This window comes from Xiphias gladius, chromosome 16 (assembly GCF_016859285.1).
Source record: "Xiphias gladius isolate SHS-SW01 ecotype Sanya breed wild chromosome 16, ASM1685928v1, whole genome shotgun sequence".
NCBI lineage: Eukaryota > Metazoa > Chordata > Actinopteri > Istiophoriformes > Xiphiidae > Xiphias > Xiphias gladius.
This window is the reverse complement of record NC_053415.1, coordinates 8,829,696-8,847,500: the sequence shown is the minus strand read 5'-3', so window position 1 is coordinate 8,847,500 and position 17,805 is coordinate 8,829,696. Positions and strand designations below refer to the sequence as shown.

The 17,805-nt window shown below is 39.3% G+C and overlaps 2 protein-coding genes across 3 annotated transcripts; both read left to right on the top strand.

The window, feature by feature from the left end:
* The first annotated feature begins 3,761 nt into the window (after positions 1–3,761).
* Positions 3,762–12,221, top strand: poglut2 (protein O-glucosyltransferase 2). Of its 2 annotated transcripts, none has more exons than XM_040149190.1 (11): positions 3,762–3,885; positions 4,063–4,339; positions 6,294–6,499; positions 6,647–6,852; positions 8,034–8,111; positions 8,368–8,540; positions 9,559–9,796; positions 10,362–10,571; positions 10,801–10,890; positions 11,182–11,286; positions 12,072–12,221. In XM_040149190.1, the coding sequence occupies exons 2-11, from the start codon at positions 4,146–4,148 to the stop codon at positions 12,087–12,089; spliced, it is 1,518 nt and encodes a 505-aa protein (XP_040005124.1). In that variant the 5' UTR covers positions 3,762–3,885; positions 4,063–4,145; the 3' UTR covers positions 12,090–12,221. The 2 variants fall into 2 exon arrangements, with proteins under 2 accessions (XP_040005124.1, XP_040005125.1); XM_040149191.1 differs by having other exon boundaries at positions 3,825–3,885; positions 4,020–4,339.
* Positions 12,222–12,414: 193 nt separating this feature from the next.
* On the top strand, positions 12,415–14,547 carry tex30 (testis expressed 30). Its single transcript, XM_040149192.1, has 5 exons — positions 12,415–12,544; positions 12,761–12,997; positions 13,104–13,155; positions 13,537–13,751; positions 14,309–14,547. Exons 1-5 carry the CDS (start codon positions 12,527–12,529, stop codon positions 14,468–14,470), a joined length of 684 nt encoding a protein of 227 aa, XP_040005126.1. The 5' UTR covers positions 12,415–12,526; the 3' UTR covers positions 14,471–14,547.
* The last annotated feature ends 3,258 nt before the right edge of the window (positions 14,548–17,805 follow it).

Genomic DNA, 17,805 nt, shown 5'->3' with positions numbered 1-17,805 from the left:
CCTTGTCTAGACATGCAGTGATAAGGACAGAAAGAGGATGGTGGCATTTGAAAGACTGATGAAAGTGGAACTGGAAATATCTGACAAATCTGTGTGAGTGTGTGCGTGTGTGCACGCGTGTCTGTGTGTGTATGTGTGTGAGTGTGTGTGTGTGTGTGGTTGGGTTTTCTGGACCTCACTGTGTAGATACTCAAAAGTTAAGAAACCAACGAGAAATGCATGAAACAAAAATGGATGACTATTAAAAATATCCAACTGCCATATTAAAAAGCAGCATGCTACTTTAACGGGAGATACAAAAATAAAAAGTTTTATTTAATGATGTAAGCCAACAACAGAAACTATGAAAAACTTTATATTTTTTGAAATACTGACAAAAAAAACATATATAAAAAGGGAAATGTATACCTGCATTGCTATTAAGCCAAAAGTTGTGTTCCTTTCCCTTTTTTTATTTTTCTTTTTTGGTTCATTTAAAAAAAAAAAATTCGTAGTCTCAGCAAATATTACTTTACACGATGTAAATGCATAGTTAGCTTTCTCTACACACACTTAGAATGAGGCTAAAACTTTGTTCCTTCCAACTACTCTTGACTGCACAGTGCAAACACAAATCAGTAGTATTTACACTTAACTCTGCACAGTTTAATCACAAATTTAATTTCACTTTGCGGCTGCTGCTACTTACAAAAGCATTAAATGATGATGATGAATATCTCACTCCCCAAAGACAACTGTATGAAAACAGAACAGATTGGTGTGAGACGTGTGCCAAGGCTGAAAGAGTTAAAAGTGTATTCTGGACACAGTGTGTTTATATCTATAGTATGACTCTATATACTATTCATGTGCCATAAAAAAACAAGATGGATGATTCCACTTACTGTAAACTAAATTACAAAGAGCTAAGGAGTAGTGAGTATTAATCAAATGTTTCCTGTTGATCAGAACAGATGAGGAAAAGTACTTGGAGTTGGCCATAGAGGGCATTAATCAAAGTCAAATAAGTCAGTTTTCTTTTGGAAAAAAAAAAAAACATATATATGAGGGTGTTTATATTATTTTTTTGGTTGTCACTGGTTCACCATTTGAGTCTTTAGCTGCCTTTGTCAGATGATACAAGTTTAGTGAGCCATTAGGTTGTGTGTATAAGAGAGAAAGAGTGTCACAAATGTTAAAGTGGTCTCTTTCTCTGCCAAAGCAATCAAAAATGAATGACACCCTCACATCTCTCTCCACCTCAAGTCTTTTAAAAGTTGTAGTTTGTGTGTTTTCAGCGTTAAGCCGGAGTGGTCCTCTTTTTAATAATCACAAATGATGCTTTTAATGGTTGTCACTGTGTTTGTGCCGGGAATACGAAGAGGAGTTGGAATCACATCCGTTTAAACGTTTGTGAGTCGTTTATCAGTAAAAGTTTCAGGAGAAGTGACAGTATTTTTTCAGTGATGTTCAGATGTTGAGTCAGTGAAGAAACTATGTACAAGTGTAAAACATTTGCAAAAATTTCAACTGAAGGCTAATATGTTTTTTTTTTCATTCAATATTGTTCTTAATGACTATGATATCCTCTTGTCGCAGTCCTATATTTGATGGTGAAGGCCTCTCAACCGAAGGCTGCGTATGTTAAAAACAACAAATGTTTCATGATACATGGATGTGTATCATATTGTGATTGTGTTGTACATGTCAATGGGTAGCCAAATGACATGGCTGAACAGCATTAACGGAGGAGGATATTTTGTACTTGTGTATTTGTCTGTATTTTGAATTGATCTGAAAAGCTAAACAGAGGATTATTGATATCCATGTCTCACACATCAGGCCTTTATTCACACAAGCATTAACACTTGTAACGCATTGTGTCTCGATCATGTTGATGTCACTCCCACATAAAATATGCACAGCGACACATATACTCAAAGCTAAAAGATAACACACAGACACACGTGAGTCTGCGTTGGTAGTCATTTCAGCCTACTTCCTGTCAGGCTGCTGAGGCATTCACTAGGCTTAAATGGCCTTCAAACCCATTTGTTTTCAACAGAGTCAAGTCACTTGAAATCCAGAAGCAGAGCCACATGGATTTCAGGAACTACACATGATTTGATTGAATATGATGTCTTAAACATGACAAAAAAAATACACTTCTCTTCTATCTCTGTACCGTCAATGAGATTTGTGCTCAGTGCAGTTCTGTCAATGGCAGAAAAAAACACAAAAATTCAAAAGAAAAAAAAAAAAATTAAAAAAATCTGACTTCTACCGACAGGGTGTTTTGTTAGTCTGTTTTTGGTTTTTATATTAATTGTACAGTTCAATCTTGGGTGAAGGGTGAAACAAAAAAAACGTAAAAGATAAAGACATTCTGGGGATATTTTTCTCTGTATATGTTGTACCTGTTACTGCTGGTACTGTATCTGGTATTCTGGCTCTGTCTAAATCACTGGAAGTCTGTAGTTCTTCACATTGTAGTATCCTGAAAAGGCATTTCTCTGTTTTTCTCAATGATGGCAGCAAAGTTTGTCTTATTTAAATGGATTCTACCACTTTTTGTTCTTATTGATATTATACTAGTGTAATAGAAATTAATTGACAAAAAAGAACTGAAAATATGTTGATGCAAAGGCAAACTGAAATAAACATTGATTGATGTACACAGTTGAGAGCTCAGTTCCACTGGTCCTTAAACAGAATCAGCTAATGATGTTTTGCTTGTATAACAGTGCAAAGCGGTGTTTCATGTGTGGGGCTCTTTACTTTCTTGTTTCAGTATCTCCGCATCAACAACCATTTGGACCAGCAGCGCCCAGAAAGGGAAGCTTTCTCACATCAAGCAGACACAGTTGAAAGCGCAGCATGGCTTTATTGCCATCGTTACAGTAAATGTTAATTTTACCCTTTCAGTGTAACCAACCTGATTCATCACTGGCAGAAGCCTACAGTCAGCAAATTATCTCACATGAAAAATGCATTTCTCCAAAATATAATTACCATGATAATGAATCTCTTTTTCCGACATTTCACATATCATTTCACAAGTGTATAGGTATCCAAAAAAAAACTTGTTTTGCACCCCCCCGGTTGGTTCAAAGCCAGATGCTGTATGAGTGTGTCTTCTTTTAACACAAGAAGCGTCACTGTTTATATCACTGTCCTGTTGTAAATTGTGAATTTTAAGACAAGTAAAATCCATTGCAGCTGTAAATTCTTCCACATTCACTAATCACTTATCAAGCTCTGTGGTGAAATGTAAGTTTATTTCAAATGTAACTATATATAGTATATTTACTCAAGTACTGTACTTATGTATAATTCATTGGGGAATACTGTACTTTTTACTTACACAATTTTCAGCTATAGTTACTAGTTACTTTACAAATTAAGATTTTACCTACAAGTTAAATACTATCTAATGTTAGATTAAATTACGAAACAATATATAAAACTCTTTTACTTTTGTAATATTCAATGCAGGACACCTACCTGTAATGGAGTAGTTTTACAATGTGGTATTGCTACTTTTACTTAAGTATCTAAATACTACATCCACCATTGACGATATCGTAAAACAGGGAAAAAGGGAAGGTACATTTTTTACATTTCCAAGCGTCCACTTTATCAAAACAGATACTGTTTAATAAGCCACATTCACAATCCAATTCTATTCACTTATCATCATGCTCAGCATGTATCCAAGAGTTTAACTTCCGGATGTTCGTGCAATCAGATTTTCGCTCAGGAGTCCATGGCTCACTGAGCCAATCCAATCCAGAGTAGGTGGAGGGGCGACCAATCGGATCGCTGCATTGCGCGTTCTTCTCCCGCCCCCTTTTTCATTAAGCAGATACTTTACTGAACTGTACAAGAATTTGGAAGGAGCTAACGGTAAGCGCGCTGTCGTTCAACACATATTAAAATAACACAATGTTAGCCAGATATAAACCACTGGCAATGCCACCGCAGAGTCGTGTTATTCCACATGGAAACGGAACAAACTAACGTTGAAACGTTACCCACAGACTCCTATTCATCTTGTCGCGATTTTGATATTTATTTTTAAAGCAACAATGGCAACTTTGGGCAGTGAACCTCTTTAAGAAGGAGAGCAGCGGCTGACGTTAAAGCAGAGTCGACGCTGGACAGTTATGCCTCCTCGACTGTTTTCGTGGTTGCTGCTGCCCTGCTGTCTGGATGTGTTCAGACATGAACTCTCAGGGGCTCAGGCGGCCTCGGTACTCAGTGCTGCAAAAACTTTGGTATGGGGACCTGGACTGGAGGCAAACATTGTGCTTCCAGCACGATTTTTCTACATACAGGCGGTGGACAGCTCGGGGAAAAAGTGAGTAACTTAGGCCTGCTATGGCGGCTTTGCTTTAGCTACAAGGTTTTTTCCTTCGCGACCACCTGTAAAATTTAATTGGCAAACAGTGCTGCTTTCAAGTGCTCCACGTAGCATCCTAATTTGGAGACATTAAGGTTGTATAGTTGGTTTTGAGCAAAGTAAATAATGTATTTTTATACAAATGAGGAAAAATTCTATAACTTGTTTTATTTGAGTAATCAGGTGGCTGTGCTTGAGCCAGAGGACATGAGATTTGTCTATTAATTTAATAAAACGCTACAGTATGTGCTGAAGAGTAAAGACGGTATCTGTCGTTCCTAAAAAAAAATCTCCAATTAGCAAAGATTCACCGGCATTAACGTTAATTTTGTCAATATTTTGTCTTAAATATTAGATTTTCTAAGAAAATGGCATGTGGGGTAGATTCTGTCAAGCTTGAATCCCCACGTCTGGTTTTCCCATTAAGAAATGAATGTACTCAAATGTAGCACAACACCCAACTTTTCTAATGTAATTTCTACAAAGTAGGTTTTAGTATTTCTCCTTTTGGGGCCTGTGTTGTTGTTTTTGAGATGTCCTAGTTCCAAAAATCGCAGACGAGTGAAAACATAAAGTCCTTCCTATTTTGATGAGGCAGGACATTGTTACTGTATCTCTACTACCGTCTCAAGATGGTGTGATGATTACAAAGAAAAGACAACATAGTAAATCTTTCAACCACGTGTGGTGTAGTATGAAAGTTGAAATGTTACACTAGTCAGTAGCGGGAGAGCAGACATGAAAGTTTACGCCCCCGGCAGAAAGATGTTAGAGATCCTCCAATGACCTCTCTCATCAAAAAGCTCCCATGGGTCCAATGGAGGTATCCAACTCAATGGGTGTCACTTTCACACATGCCTTGGGTCTAAAGATAGATATCAGTTTCTCAGTTCCATTCATGGCCACTACAAAAAACTACATTATTGTTGTCTGCTGGTACTGAAGAGACACAAAAATAGCATGATACTAAGAAGCCATGAAATTATACCAGCGACGTATCTTGTGACTAATTACAGTGTACTCACACTGTATTAGAACTATAATATGTTTTTTAATTTTTTAAAACAATCACTCTGAAATCAAACTGACGTTAAAGTGCAGATATTCAGCGTTAAGGTTGTTTTAGGGTGTTTACATCCATATTAAGTGAACAGCACAACAATGATCCTAAACTTCTAGACAAGGCAACTATAACAGTGGAATTTTCTTGACTAGCAAAGTACATATGTAAACACCTTCAAGCTTATTCCAATGTGTTGGAGTATAGAGCCGGTACAAATGTGTCATTGTCCTACTACTTTCTGACTGTATTGTTTATGAGTTAGTGGTGAGATCAAACATATAGATGAACTTTTCCTGCAGATACTGTACTTAGCCTTATCTTTGATTCCCTAGCAACTAAAATTCGCATTCCATTAAAGCAAGTACACGTTCTCTGTATCCGTCAATTAAATGCTTGTGCTGTTTACATAATGGTCATTGTTATTTTAACTGACCATTTCTGGAAGTAAAAATAACACTTATGCCATTTTCAGATTAGCATCAGAATAAATGCACAGTATTATGGTTTTAGAGTTTTAAATATGTAACTATGTTCAGATCTTCAAATTTCAAAAGCTTAATCAGTATTCGTACTAATGCTAGTTCAAAAAATGGAGACCTTTTGAAAGGAATACCACAAGATATAAAAAGTATATAGTGTTTGGTGTTGGAAAATCTTTTTCATGAGCCAACAAAATTTGTTTTGTAGATGGAGAACAGGGACTTATATCTCGTGTTTTTTAAAATTAAAAATAAGTCATACAGTGTTACACTTGTGCCACTGTATGACTTCCGTACCAGCATGCCAGTAATCTCCAGCTTTGTTCTCTCTTAACAGGAGCACGTTCTCACTATTCTTTCCCTTTTACAGTTTAACAGTATCACCTGGTGAGAATACCTTTGAAGTGAAGATCGTGTCTCCAGTGGAGCAATTCACCAGGATTTGGATCCAGGTCCTGGATCGTAAGGATGGGTCATTCCTGGTTCGTTACAGAATGTACGCCACCTACACAGACCTTCACATCCACATTCTGCTCAAGAACAAGCATGTCGCCAAATCGCCATTCATTCTCAAAGGTAGAACACAACCCAAGTCGCCTACAAAATATGTTTTAGCGTGAAATTTGTATTTTTCTGGAACTAGTAGCTCACAAAGAAGACACGTGTTCATGGCAGGGGCAAGAGAAAGATCTCAATGATGTTTTCTCTGTTTGTCCTCTACAGGTCCAGTGTACCATGAGGGCTGTGACTGTCCACAGCCCAGTGGTTCTGTATGGGAGGCCCTCATGCACTGCCCTCAGTCTTTCCCCCAGATAAACAGGGACCTGTCCCTTTACACTAGTGTCGACCCAGATCGTAACGCTTGGGAAATCCCTGAGCGCTTTGGACAGCGGCAAAGCCTCTGCCATTATACCGTCAAAGACAACAAGGTACACCATACCTATGACACCAGAGCCACCAAAAACAGAAGAAATAAGCAGTAAGATAGGCAGTAAATATAAAAATCACCATGTTAGAAACATTTAACATGCAGTTATCGTGCAGCTAATGATATGACAGGTCACAACCCTAAGAGCAAGTGATTAAATATTTCTCACTGTAAATACGGCTCAAGAAAGGCTGATACATCAGGGTTGGGGGTGAGGGGATGCCATGAAAAAACTCCTGATCTAGGGAGCAGTCGCCTGGTGCAGAACACCAGGGGAGTGGTGGATATTTTATTTTTAGCAAACAGCCAGTATCAGTCTGATGTAAGAGCAAACTATTGGTTAAGCCAAGCTTAAGCTGTCTCCACAATTCCTTGATATTAACACATAAGTAATTTTACAAAAAAAAAAAATGTTTGTCTTTTTAAATACAATCATAACCAAAGGGTAGTATAACAATAAAGGGCAGCATTTTTTTGGACTGAATAGTAAGTAGGACCATATAATAATGTAAAATCGGCCAGGAGAGCCTGAAGCTAAGGGACACGGCTGTAAGACCAGTGTATTAGCCAAGTGTTCAAGGGCACAGTCTTCTCAAAATACCACTGTGGACATCAATCCAGGTTGCTGTAATAATGATATGTCTAAAGCCCTATTCGCACAGTGCTAGCATTATTTGGGAACATGCAGTAATTTATCACTTGACAATGATTTACAATCCCATTGTAATTTTATACATTTTGTTTTCAGGCAGGTTGAGTGTCCCCTTACAAAATTAGTTCAGTGCAAAACACAAAACTTAGTAGTGGTACACACACAAATTTTAGTAGTTGTAAATTGTAGATTAACAATTTACAAATTGGAAATATAGTAATTTTTGTAACTGTTTTTTTTTTCTCTATATATCTAATTGGGAATTTAGTCCTGTAATAAGCATTGAAGTTTATTCTTGACCTTGCACATACAGTACTAGTCTGACAAAACAGCTTTGTCTGAACCTCATCAGCAGATGAAGTTTGCTCAACTGTTATGCTGATGGATCTGTTGACGTACAAGTAGCTGTTGTTTCATCCATGGCACTTTCAAGACTTTTCATTCGTATTAGCTTAAAGTTAAGTGTTAAAGTCTATTCTTGAGAACTCTTGTGATGTTTTTATGAACTTATATCTTTTTATTCCCTTTAGGTGTATGTAAAAACTTTTGGAGAACATGTAGGTTTCAGGATCTTTATGGATGCCATCCTCCTCTCACTCAGCAGGAAGGTAAGCGCTTCCTAAACTACCTGTGTAATACAAAAATATTTTAACATTTGTATGTGATGCTTTTTAAGGATTCAAAGTCTTGAATAATAGAAAAAATGTTTTATACATTTGCAAGTAGGAGTAGGAGCACTGGCTCTTCTATTATGTGATATTATTTTCTTAGTAATATTATTTTTTAATGGATAGCGCGTTCCTTCTAAAGAACACTGCAGGGGAACTTGTGTCATTTTCTTTCTCTGTGGTGTTGTGTGTCCAGGTGCAGCTCCCTGATATGGAGTTTTTTGTCAACCTGGGTGACTGGCCGTTGGAAAAGAGGAAACCCACTGACAAGATTCATCCTATCTTTTCTTGGTGTGGCTCTAACAATACCAGAGATATTGTCATGCCCACTTATGACCTGACTGAGTCTGTCCTTGAGACCATGGGAAGGTAAGGCTCTGGTATCCATAACACAAAATGTTCCGCAATTTTGGATTAAGCTAAAAGATGTATTAACTCTTAAGACTCTGGACTAAACATTACTGATTTTGCACAGGAGTTAGCAATATAATTCAACAAAAGTGTACAGAGTGTTTGTCGTATTCAGTAAGTAATTTATGAAGCTCAACTTGGGCCCCCTCCATCACCACCTGTAAGTACAGTGAGCCACCATTTAATAAATAGTCCACAAAAAACATCAGTCACATCTGGGCACTCCACCAAAAATCAAGTATCAAGTAACCACTGCCTGAAGGCTTGAATAGTGGCTCCAAAAAAAGGAGCTTGTTCCTTCATGCATCAGGGAAACTGCAGTCAGCTGGGATTCATTAAACTCACAGTGAATTCTGATGTTTGGTAAGTTTGGTTCAGGGCAATCCAGTATAAATATCAGTTTAGTTTAATTTGTACACTGATTGGATTTGAAACTTAATTTAAAACAAAAAGCAAACTTTGAGTCCTTTAGATACAAGGTTTTACCTTGTAATTTCAAAGTGTGCCCAGCTTTCCTTAGCAGATGACACTGGAGACAAGCAGGCCTGTGTAGAGCCTGTACCCTGACACTGTCACAGTGCAGACAGAATAATGGAACTGAAATACATCTGTGCCAGGATGCTCATTATTTTCTCATGTCTTTCTGCATGTATAAGTTTATACCTCATCCATTTTTATGCAGTGTGAGCTGATTTGTCAATGACAATAAGAAGATTTTAGCCAGCAAATGTTTTATTTTAACTCTAGACTGAGCCAGCTTTTAGCCCTGTAGAAACTCTCTCCCCTTGTAATGAATGATCCTCACTCACCAGGTGTATCCCAGTGCACCTTTGTCTGATTCATAACATCCGATTCTTGTAAGACGCTATTATCTACCTATATGAGAACACAACTTTGAAGTTACTGATGCTGAGATTATTAACTTCAAGAACTGCACCAGGTTTGACATTGATCATTGTGTCCATCCAATAAACAGAGTAAGCCTAGACATGATGTCCGTTCAGGCCAACTCAGGGCCACCGTGGCCAGAGAAGAATGCCACTGCCTTCTGGAGGGGGAGGGACAGTCGTCAGGAGCGACTGGAGCTGGTCAAGCTTTCGAGGGCTCATCCCAACATGATAGATGCAGCTTTTACCAACTTCTTCTTCTTCAAACATGACGAGAGCCTCTATGGGCCGCTGGTCAAACACGTCTCTTTCTTTGACTTTTTCAAGGTAAGCGCCTATTATAGCAGGCTTCTGATGTATTGTCTTAGATAAAAAAATATGTAATGTGTTCTTCAGACACCTTAAAGTAAGTAATACAATCTAATGATTAAAATTTTCCAGTTTTGCCAGGCCCGAAGAGGAATTAACACCTAACTCTGCAGTTCTTTTCAGCTGTAAACCAATTATTTTACAACTATAGGAAGATATTTCCAGCAAACATGCTCAGAAAAGCAAAGTGGACCCAATCTGCACAAAAAGTCAGAAGGCTTACGTAAACTAGTGTATAAGAGGAAAGTATCTAACAGGCTAAAGACCCAGACATTTTTCTCTGGAGATGATGGACCAAACCAGTGCTAAAAGTCCAATGAATACTGGTTGCCAGAACATACACATCCAGCGAGATGTACATGTAGCTCTGTGTCTGCTGGATGTGAATTACACATAGGCCTTCACTGAAATGTCCAACATATTTTCACGTTTAATAAGTAAAACTTCTCTCATTTTATACTAACTAGCGCTGATTTTGAAGAAAGTTGGTTAATCTTTATTTCTACTCCATGTCCACCACCAGTACAAGTACCAAATAAACATTGACGGCACCGTGGCAGCGTATCGACTGCCTTACCTGTTGGCAGGAGACAGTGTGGTCTTAAAGCAGGATTCTGGCTACTACGAGCATTTCTACAATGAGCTTCGACCGTGGGAGCACTACATTCCAATAAGAGCGGACCTGGGAGACCTGCTGGAAAAGATCCAGTGGGCTCGTGACCATGATGAAGAGGTGCTGATGATGATTATGGATGCTGTGCATTATGTTTGGTTGTAAATGCCATGATATCTGGTATAATTCCATTCAGTGGGTCCTTATTGGCCCCTTTAAAAATAAAGATGTATACCTTTTGAAATATTTTAGTATGGAGTCATTTTATTGGAGAAGTTTTATTTTGCTTCTGTTGCTGTGACCAAAAAAAAAAAAAACCCATGTCACTATGATTGTTTTTATCTTTCAGGCAAGGACAATTGCACTGGCAGGTCAGCAGTTTGCCCGCACTCATCTTATGGGGGACAGCATATTTTGTTACTACTACAAACTTTTCCAGGTAAAATTACTGCAGTTGCAGAGTTACATCAGTTGATATATTGAAAAAGTCAAGATACTACAAAAAGTAGTATCAGCAGTACTATAAGAAAATATTACCTGGCTCTGTCATCATACAGTCATACAGGGCACAGAGTATTATACATTGGCACCGTATCACATTACTTGTGTTATTCTGGATAAAATTGTTTCAGCATCATTCAGAAATGTGTTTTAATATCATAGTTGTTATCAGGATGCACTACCCCTGCCTGTCATGGTTCTCTCTGTAAGTTCAATGTTCTTCTTGTAGGAGTATGCCAAACTCCAGGTCACAGAGCCTACAGTCCGTAAGGGCATGGAGCTTGTAGAGCAGCCCACTGATGACTTGTTCCCGTGTTCCTGCCACAGGACGAAAGTAAGGGTCTCCACTAAGTTTCCCTTGAATCAAAGTGACGTTGGTACTTCTTGCCCTCACCTGAGCTTACAGTATTAGACAAGTAGCCAGGATAACACCTGCAGAGTCCAGACCCACACACTGCTAAAATGGAAAGCAGCCTTGTCTAACACTATATATCAACTGATACCATTGCCCAGGTATAGATAGAGTACAGCTTAAGTTTTATTGCTGTTCTAAATATGTACTCCACATTGTTAGAGCCAATGTAAACATCATGACATGCTAAAACACTAGCGCAACCTGTAAACAAAGAGAAAGATGGCTCTTGGTTTTTTTTGGTTTTTTTTTACCTCTTCTTCCTAAAATAATCAAAGTTGAAAATAAAAATTACACTATATTAAAGACCCTGCACACCCGCAGGGGTGTTTTCAAGTACTCTACCTGATTAGATGTCTAGACAGGGTAAAGTTGGGCATTAAGTGACATAACCAAATTCTATGTTCAATGTACTGAATGGTGCAAATTGAAATCTAAAAGGTTCAAGTCCTTTCTTTATATTAAAGTTTGGTGTTTTTTTTGTTCATTTATGTAGACAGTGAGATTGGAATTTGTTAATTAAAGACAATATTCATGTTTGAATGGGTGCAAGTTTAGACTAAACAGCTGTAAAAACATATACTGCTCTTGTGGGATTTTTATGTATTTTTGTATATAACCTCTCCGATAATTTTGTTTTGAAAGCTGGCACATTTATAGTGCCACCACTCCTGATTCTAACATCAGTCTTTTTGTTTGCTTTTCAGGCTAAAGATGAACTTTGATTGACCTGTCACCCAGTTACAGAGCAGTCCTTTACATCTGATATATCGTCAAATAATTTGTCCAAGTTTGGATTGTATGACTGATATGAATATCACCTTATCTCATTTTTGAAATAAATAATTCTTTTTGTATGTTGTAAGTGATTCCTTTTTTTCTGCTGTAATATTATACACTCACACACAGACAGTCAAACCCACACTGAAAGCATATATACTAATCCTAAATGTATAAAAACAGGAGATATTTCAGATTTGAATCTGGTTTTGGATCTGGATTTAAGATGCATTCAGTAAGCACTTGGCCTGCTGAATTGTGCTCGAGCACGGCTCCACTGGGGTAGAGTTGTCTGGTAAAGCTGCGATGACCTCTCCCCAACGCTAGATGTCCCTCGTCTGTAGTCGTGTAGTGCTCGTTATCAGAGAAGAAACGTCTCGTAATGGACGAGTTCACCGAGGTAAGTATCACACAGTCGAACCTGTAACGTTCACGATACGAGCGCGGGATGACACCAACCCGAGCCGATGGGTTCTGGCTGCTGTACTCTGCTGTTGAATTTCGGCGGGAAACGGCGTCGCTGTTAATAAACGACGTCCATTTCCCAGACTAAGCTGTAAAACGTTGCTCACGGGCTGTAGAGGATGGCGCAAAGCAACTGCTCTGTCACTCGCAGGACCCAGTGAAGGTGCCGTTCGGGACCAGGCGTCTGGATGCCGCCGTGTGCGCCCCAGCCTCCGCGAGAGACGTGCACACCGCCGTCGTACTCACGCACGGGGCCGGCGGAGACATGAACTTCAAACACCTGACTTCTCTGGCCCGCGCCTTGGCTTCACGCGGCTTCCTGTGTCTCCGTTTCACGTGCAAAGGCTTAAACTTGGGATACAGAGTGAGGGCTTACCGTGCTGTGTGGGTAAGCCTTTTCCATTCACGCAAGACAGAGCGGCCGCTGTTTTAAATCACGTCTGTGGTGCTGCAACATTGTGATTCAGCACCAACAAGCTGCTCTTTCCTCCTAGGACTACTTGAAATCCCTACAGAGGTTTACCCTCAAGCACATTTTCGTTGGAGGTGAGCAGCTACAGCCTTAATGTATATCACATGACATAAAGCCATGGTTATGCAGACCACTCATTACTTTGCAGTTGGAAGAGTGGTTTCTTTGTGTGCATGACTTTGCATCACAGTAGATACTGTAGTAACAGTACAGTAGTAAGATACAGTCGTAACTGCATCCTTAAGTTTCATGCATATTAATCAATTAGTTAATGAGACACATCAATGAAATTGATAGCATCCATATCATTTTCTGCTTGGGGCTCAATTCACAACATCAGATATTGCACACAAAAATCTGTAATGTGCATTTAAAGTGTCGACCACAACATCAAATACGGTACTGTGTCGCTCAGTGAGTGGGCTCTCTTGTCCCCGAAACGTGCGTGTCCACAGGCCGGTCGATGGGATGTCGTGCTGCTGCAGCTCTAGCCAGGCAGCTGAGCGATCAAACGGAGGGCTCCGTGCAGGGTGTCATCTGCCTGTCTTTCCCGCTGCACCCTCCGGGACAGACACACGCCCATCGCCAGCGGAGCGGAGATCTCAGGGGGCTGCCCGAGCACATGCCTGTGCTCTTTGTGTCGGGAACTGAGGACAACATGTGTGACAAGGTGAAGGTGGTTGGGGGAAATTTATACTGGGCTGACTGCAGTTTAATACATGGAGTGGCAGGATTTAAACATTTTATTAGCATGTGTATGTGTATGTGTGTGTAACTAGAGAACTTTTTTCTATTCCCAAATACTCAGTTGTAATATATGCTAAATGCTCAGATTATTTATAATATTATATTTTCAAATCTTGCTTTCCCTATGTCCCAGAAAGTTGTTTGTGTTCCTGCTTTGCACACTCAAGTAACACATTTCTCTTCACCTCAGTCACGCACTGTACATGCTGTAATTGTCAATTGTATGTGTTTTTGGAGTTTGCTCCACTATTTTATATTTCTTTGTTTGTTTTTTTAGTTTTATATTAAACTTGCAGATAGCCTGTATCGCTGCGTACTGCAAAATCCAGTCCTCTACTATTTTGTATAGCATTGGCAAAACCCTGCCATTTTAGATGTGCTCTATTCTGATTGATCCATTGTCTCAGCTTGTGCAATGTGTGACTTTTTCTTCGGATGGCATGTGCCTCAACATTGACTTTGCTTTCTTTCTTTGCTTAGGTCCTTTTTGACAGGATGGTAACAGAATTGAAAGCTCAAGCTGAGGTTTTCTGGCTAAAAGGAGGCAGCCATGGGCTGGCAGTGAGGGGAAGGTCGGAAGAGTCTGTGTTGGATGAAGTGAACCTACAAGTCATTACCTGGATGATTAAACAGGGAGCATAGATTGATGAATGTATAAGTATTGTTTTCTTTGTTTTGTTTAGTTCTATTTGTTGAATAAAGCGTATTTTTACACAATACGGTCAAATTGTGTTGTCTTTTTTCAGAAAGTTAATAGAGACGTTCTTTAAAGCTAAAAAAAAAAAAAAAAAAATTTAATGTCTAACAAAACACCTTTTTAACACATTTAACATCCGGACCCTGTAGCTGGCTATGTTTTTTCTTGCAGCTTATAGGTGCTTTAGTTACCATAGTAACTGAGCTCAGGGTGAACCCCGGCTCGTTTGTGAGATCGAAACAAGAGTGCCTGGCTGCAGACAAAATGGCAGACTCTGCAAGAGGCACCCCCCACAGCTGCCAGGATGTCACATCACCCCAGCAGCAGAAGTTTGTCTTCTTGTTTTTTTTGTTTTTTGCTTTTTTGAAACAGCACACGGTTTTAAACAAAACAGACAAAGTTTATTCATTAGAAGTATATTTTAAAAGTCAATCGACTCTCTTAAAGGCTTTATACAATATTTTAGATTAAGTTTATAATTGGTACAGATTTTTAAAAATGGGCCAATATAAAATTAATACAATAAGTCTTTAAAAAGTTGCCAATCCTTTTAAGTGTTTTATGTAACGTTTAATTTATGCCTAACTGGATGACCTTTCAGCTACTGATGAAAGACAGTGACCTTTAGCACTTCTATTGCATCCTCTTGTCAAAATCAAAACGAACCCAGCTGTTATGTGAAAATAAACAGATATCCCTTATGCTTGGGGTCAAAATCACCCCAGCAATTTAAACCTACACAGAAATTAGTGTAATTGAAAGTCTTACTTAAGTTTACCATTGAGAAAAATCAGCAAGGATGAGCAAGTTCAGAATCGGAATGCTATTATTGACAAAGTACTGTATATTATTGCACACAAGGAATTTAGCTTGGTGGTTACATGCGTACATTTAAAGACAGAAAGACTAAAACCCAATGTGAGCCACTAAAAAACATACGTTAATAGGTGAGTGATGAAGGTGTCCTAGGCAGTCTACCTCTAATTTCTCACAGAGCTAAGAGCTGTTTTAGTCTTTGTGAATTACAAAGCCAAGACTGCTTAAGATCAAACACTCAGGAATCTCAAAGGAAGGATTGACACGCTGCTATTTTTCTCTTAGTCTTTTGGCTCAGCCAGTTAGGAGCTACTATTAGACTTAGGATACATACTTTACCTTGGCTGGTATGTACAAAACTTCAGAGAAACTGCCTCAAGGTTGGTCCCAGATTTTGACTTATGAGTCAAAAAAGGCTTTTGTAAAAAGGAGGGACTGAGAAGTTTTGCATAAAGCTCAAAGTAACTTTTAGCACAGTTCAAATCTCATTGTTCACTTAATTCAGTGCAATGATGTAAAATAACAACTGCAGTCAAGTTTTCCCACAGTGCCCTCTGTGAAATCAAAATTACTATCAATCATTTGTTCACCATTTAATTACGCTGTCACTACTTCACTATCATGAAGTATGCATGTTTGTCTGTTGAGATATAGGCACAGGCTCTTTATTGACTGTAACAAAGCTAAAGACTTTAATATGTTAAAAGTAATAGAATTAGTTGTTTGAGTTGTTTTCGCATTCAGTCTGATCTGTGTGCCTCTTTCTGGACAGTCTTGATTTCTGAGCAAAGAGGTGGTGAAAGCTTCTTGTGTGTGTGTGTGTGTGTGTGTGTGTGTGTGTGTGTGTGTGTGTGTGTGTGTGTGTGTGTGTGTGTGTGTGTGTGAGGCACATGGTGACAACCCCCTCTGTGCAGGTCGGGGTCGGGACGCTCGTCATCCTCTTGACTGGTAACTGAAGAGGGTGGTGTTGGGGGTGGAGGGGCGTGGAGGCTGTAATGGTACCCGCTGGGTCTCCAGACTATGTTTGGTGCATGGAAGGATCAAGGCTGCTGAGAGTGGATCAGTGCTCTGTTGTAGTGCTGGGTCTTCCTGAGCTGATTAGTTGGTTGACAGCCCCTCTCAGCTGCTCCATGAGTGCTGAAGACACAGAGTGAGTCCTGCCCTGTCAAATAGTCAAACAAGTAATGAATCGTTTTGAACACTGTAATTCAACCTTTGCTTTGTAGGTAGCTATTTTGTTGAATGTGGCCTCTGATAATGGTATTCTATTGTAAGTATTGTTTTGTGGTGATCCAACCTTCTCATCTGGTCCGGAGCAAACATGTCTTCTCTGTCATCACGGAAATCCTTGATGCTGGGCCCCACGTTGTCCCTTCCTGTGTGGACGTTGATCGGGAGCATATACCCCCGAAGCCCAGGAGAGAACAGCTGCCTCTGCTGGATACAGCAGATGAGGGGAAGTCCTCCGTCCTTCACAGCTCCACCTGCACAACAAGAAAAAAACTTGTTTGACTCTGTGACACAACAGCATGTAAGATAGCTCTGCTCTGTCAGAGGTGCAATCCAATTAGTAACACTACAGAAGTATCAACATGTGATATGAAGCCTTGCAGGAGACATTTGTTAATGTTGTCATAAAGCATTGACTTACCTTGGCCGGTAAAGCATCTACTCCTTCTAAAGAAAAAATTCATAAAAGTATACCAGAGTGAGTAAGAGAGCTGTTGATTAAGTGAAATTAAAATTTGAAAGATACTTCCGTTAATGTTAATAATTGTTAACTTACCTGTGTATGGGCATCTAGAGTTAGACAGGTGTATTGTATGTAAGCTGGCTTACACAGTTTGTATGTCGTTATATACCAGGATAAAACAGGTAATCTTCTTTCAAGTCAGACACTCACACTTACCTTTTCTCCCACATCACGCCCTTAGCAACGGCTCATGTGCTAGGGCTTTTAACATTACCTGCAGGGTTGTTGCAGGTAATGGGTTGCAGGGTTGTTCCAGGCTAGCATACCTAGGCCAGATGGGATACTGTAAGTCTTGGGGCAAGTCTGACCAGGACAAGGTCCTCCCTGTAGTACCTCTCCAGGGAGGTGCTGAATTATTTCATGCAGCAGTGAACTCAGGGTGTCATCTCGCTGTCTCAGGTCTTGCATGTTCTCCTTTGGCCTGTTTGGGTTTCTTGCAGGGTCTGAGTCCAGAAGTGTCTAAAGACTTGAAGGTCAGGTTGACCAGCGACTCTAAATTTCCCATAGGGAAGAATAGGTTTAAGTGTTTATGTGAATGGGCGAATGAAAGGCACATTGTAAAGTGCTTTGTCTGAAAGTGCTATATAAATGCATTTAAGAGTCTTATCCATTACTATTAAAGGGAATTATTATTAAGAATACAAATTGATATAAAAAGACAGAAGGAAAAAGGACTGATGCAAGATGTTGCTTTTCACATTTAAAGACAAC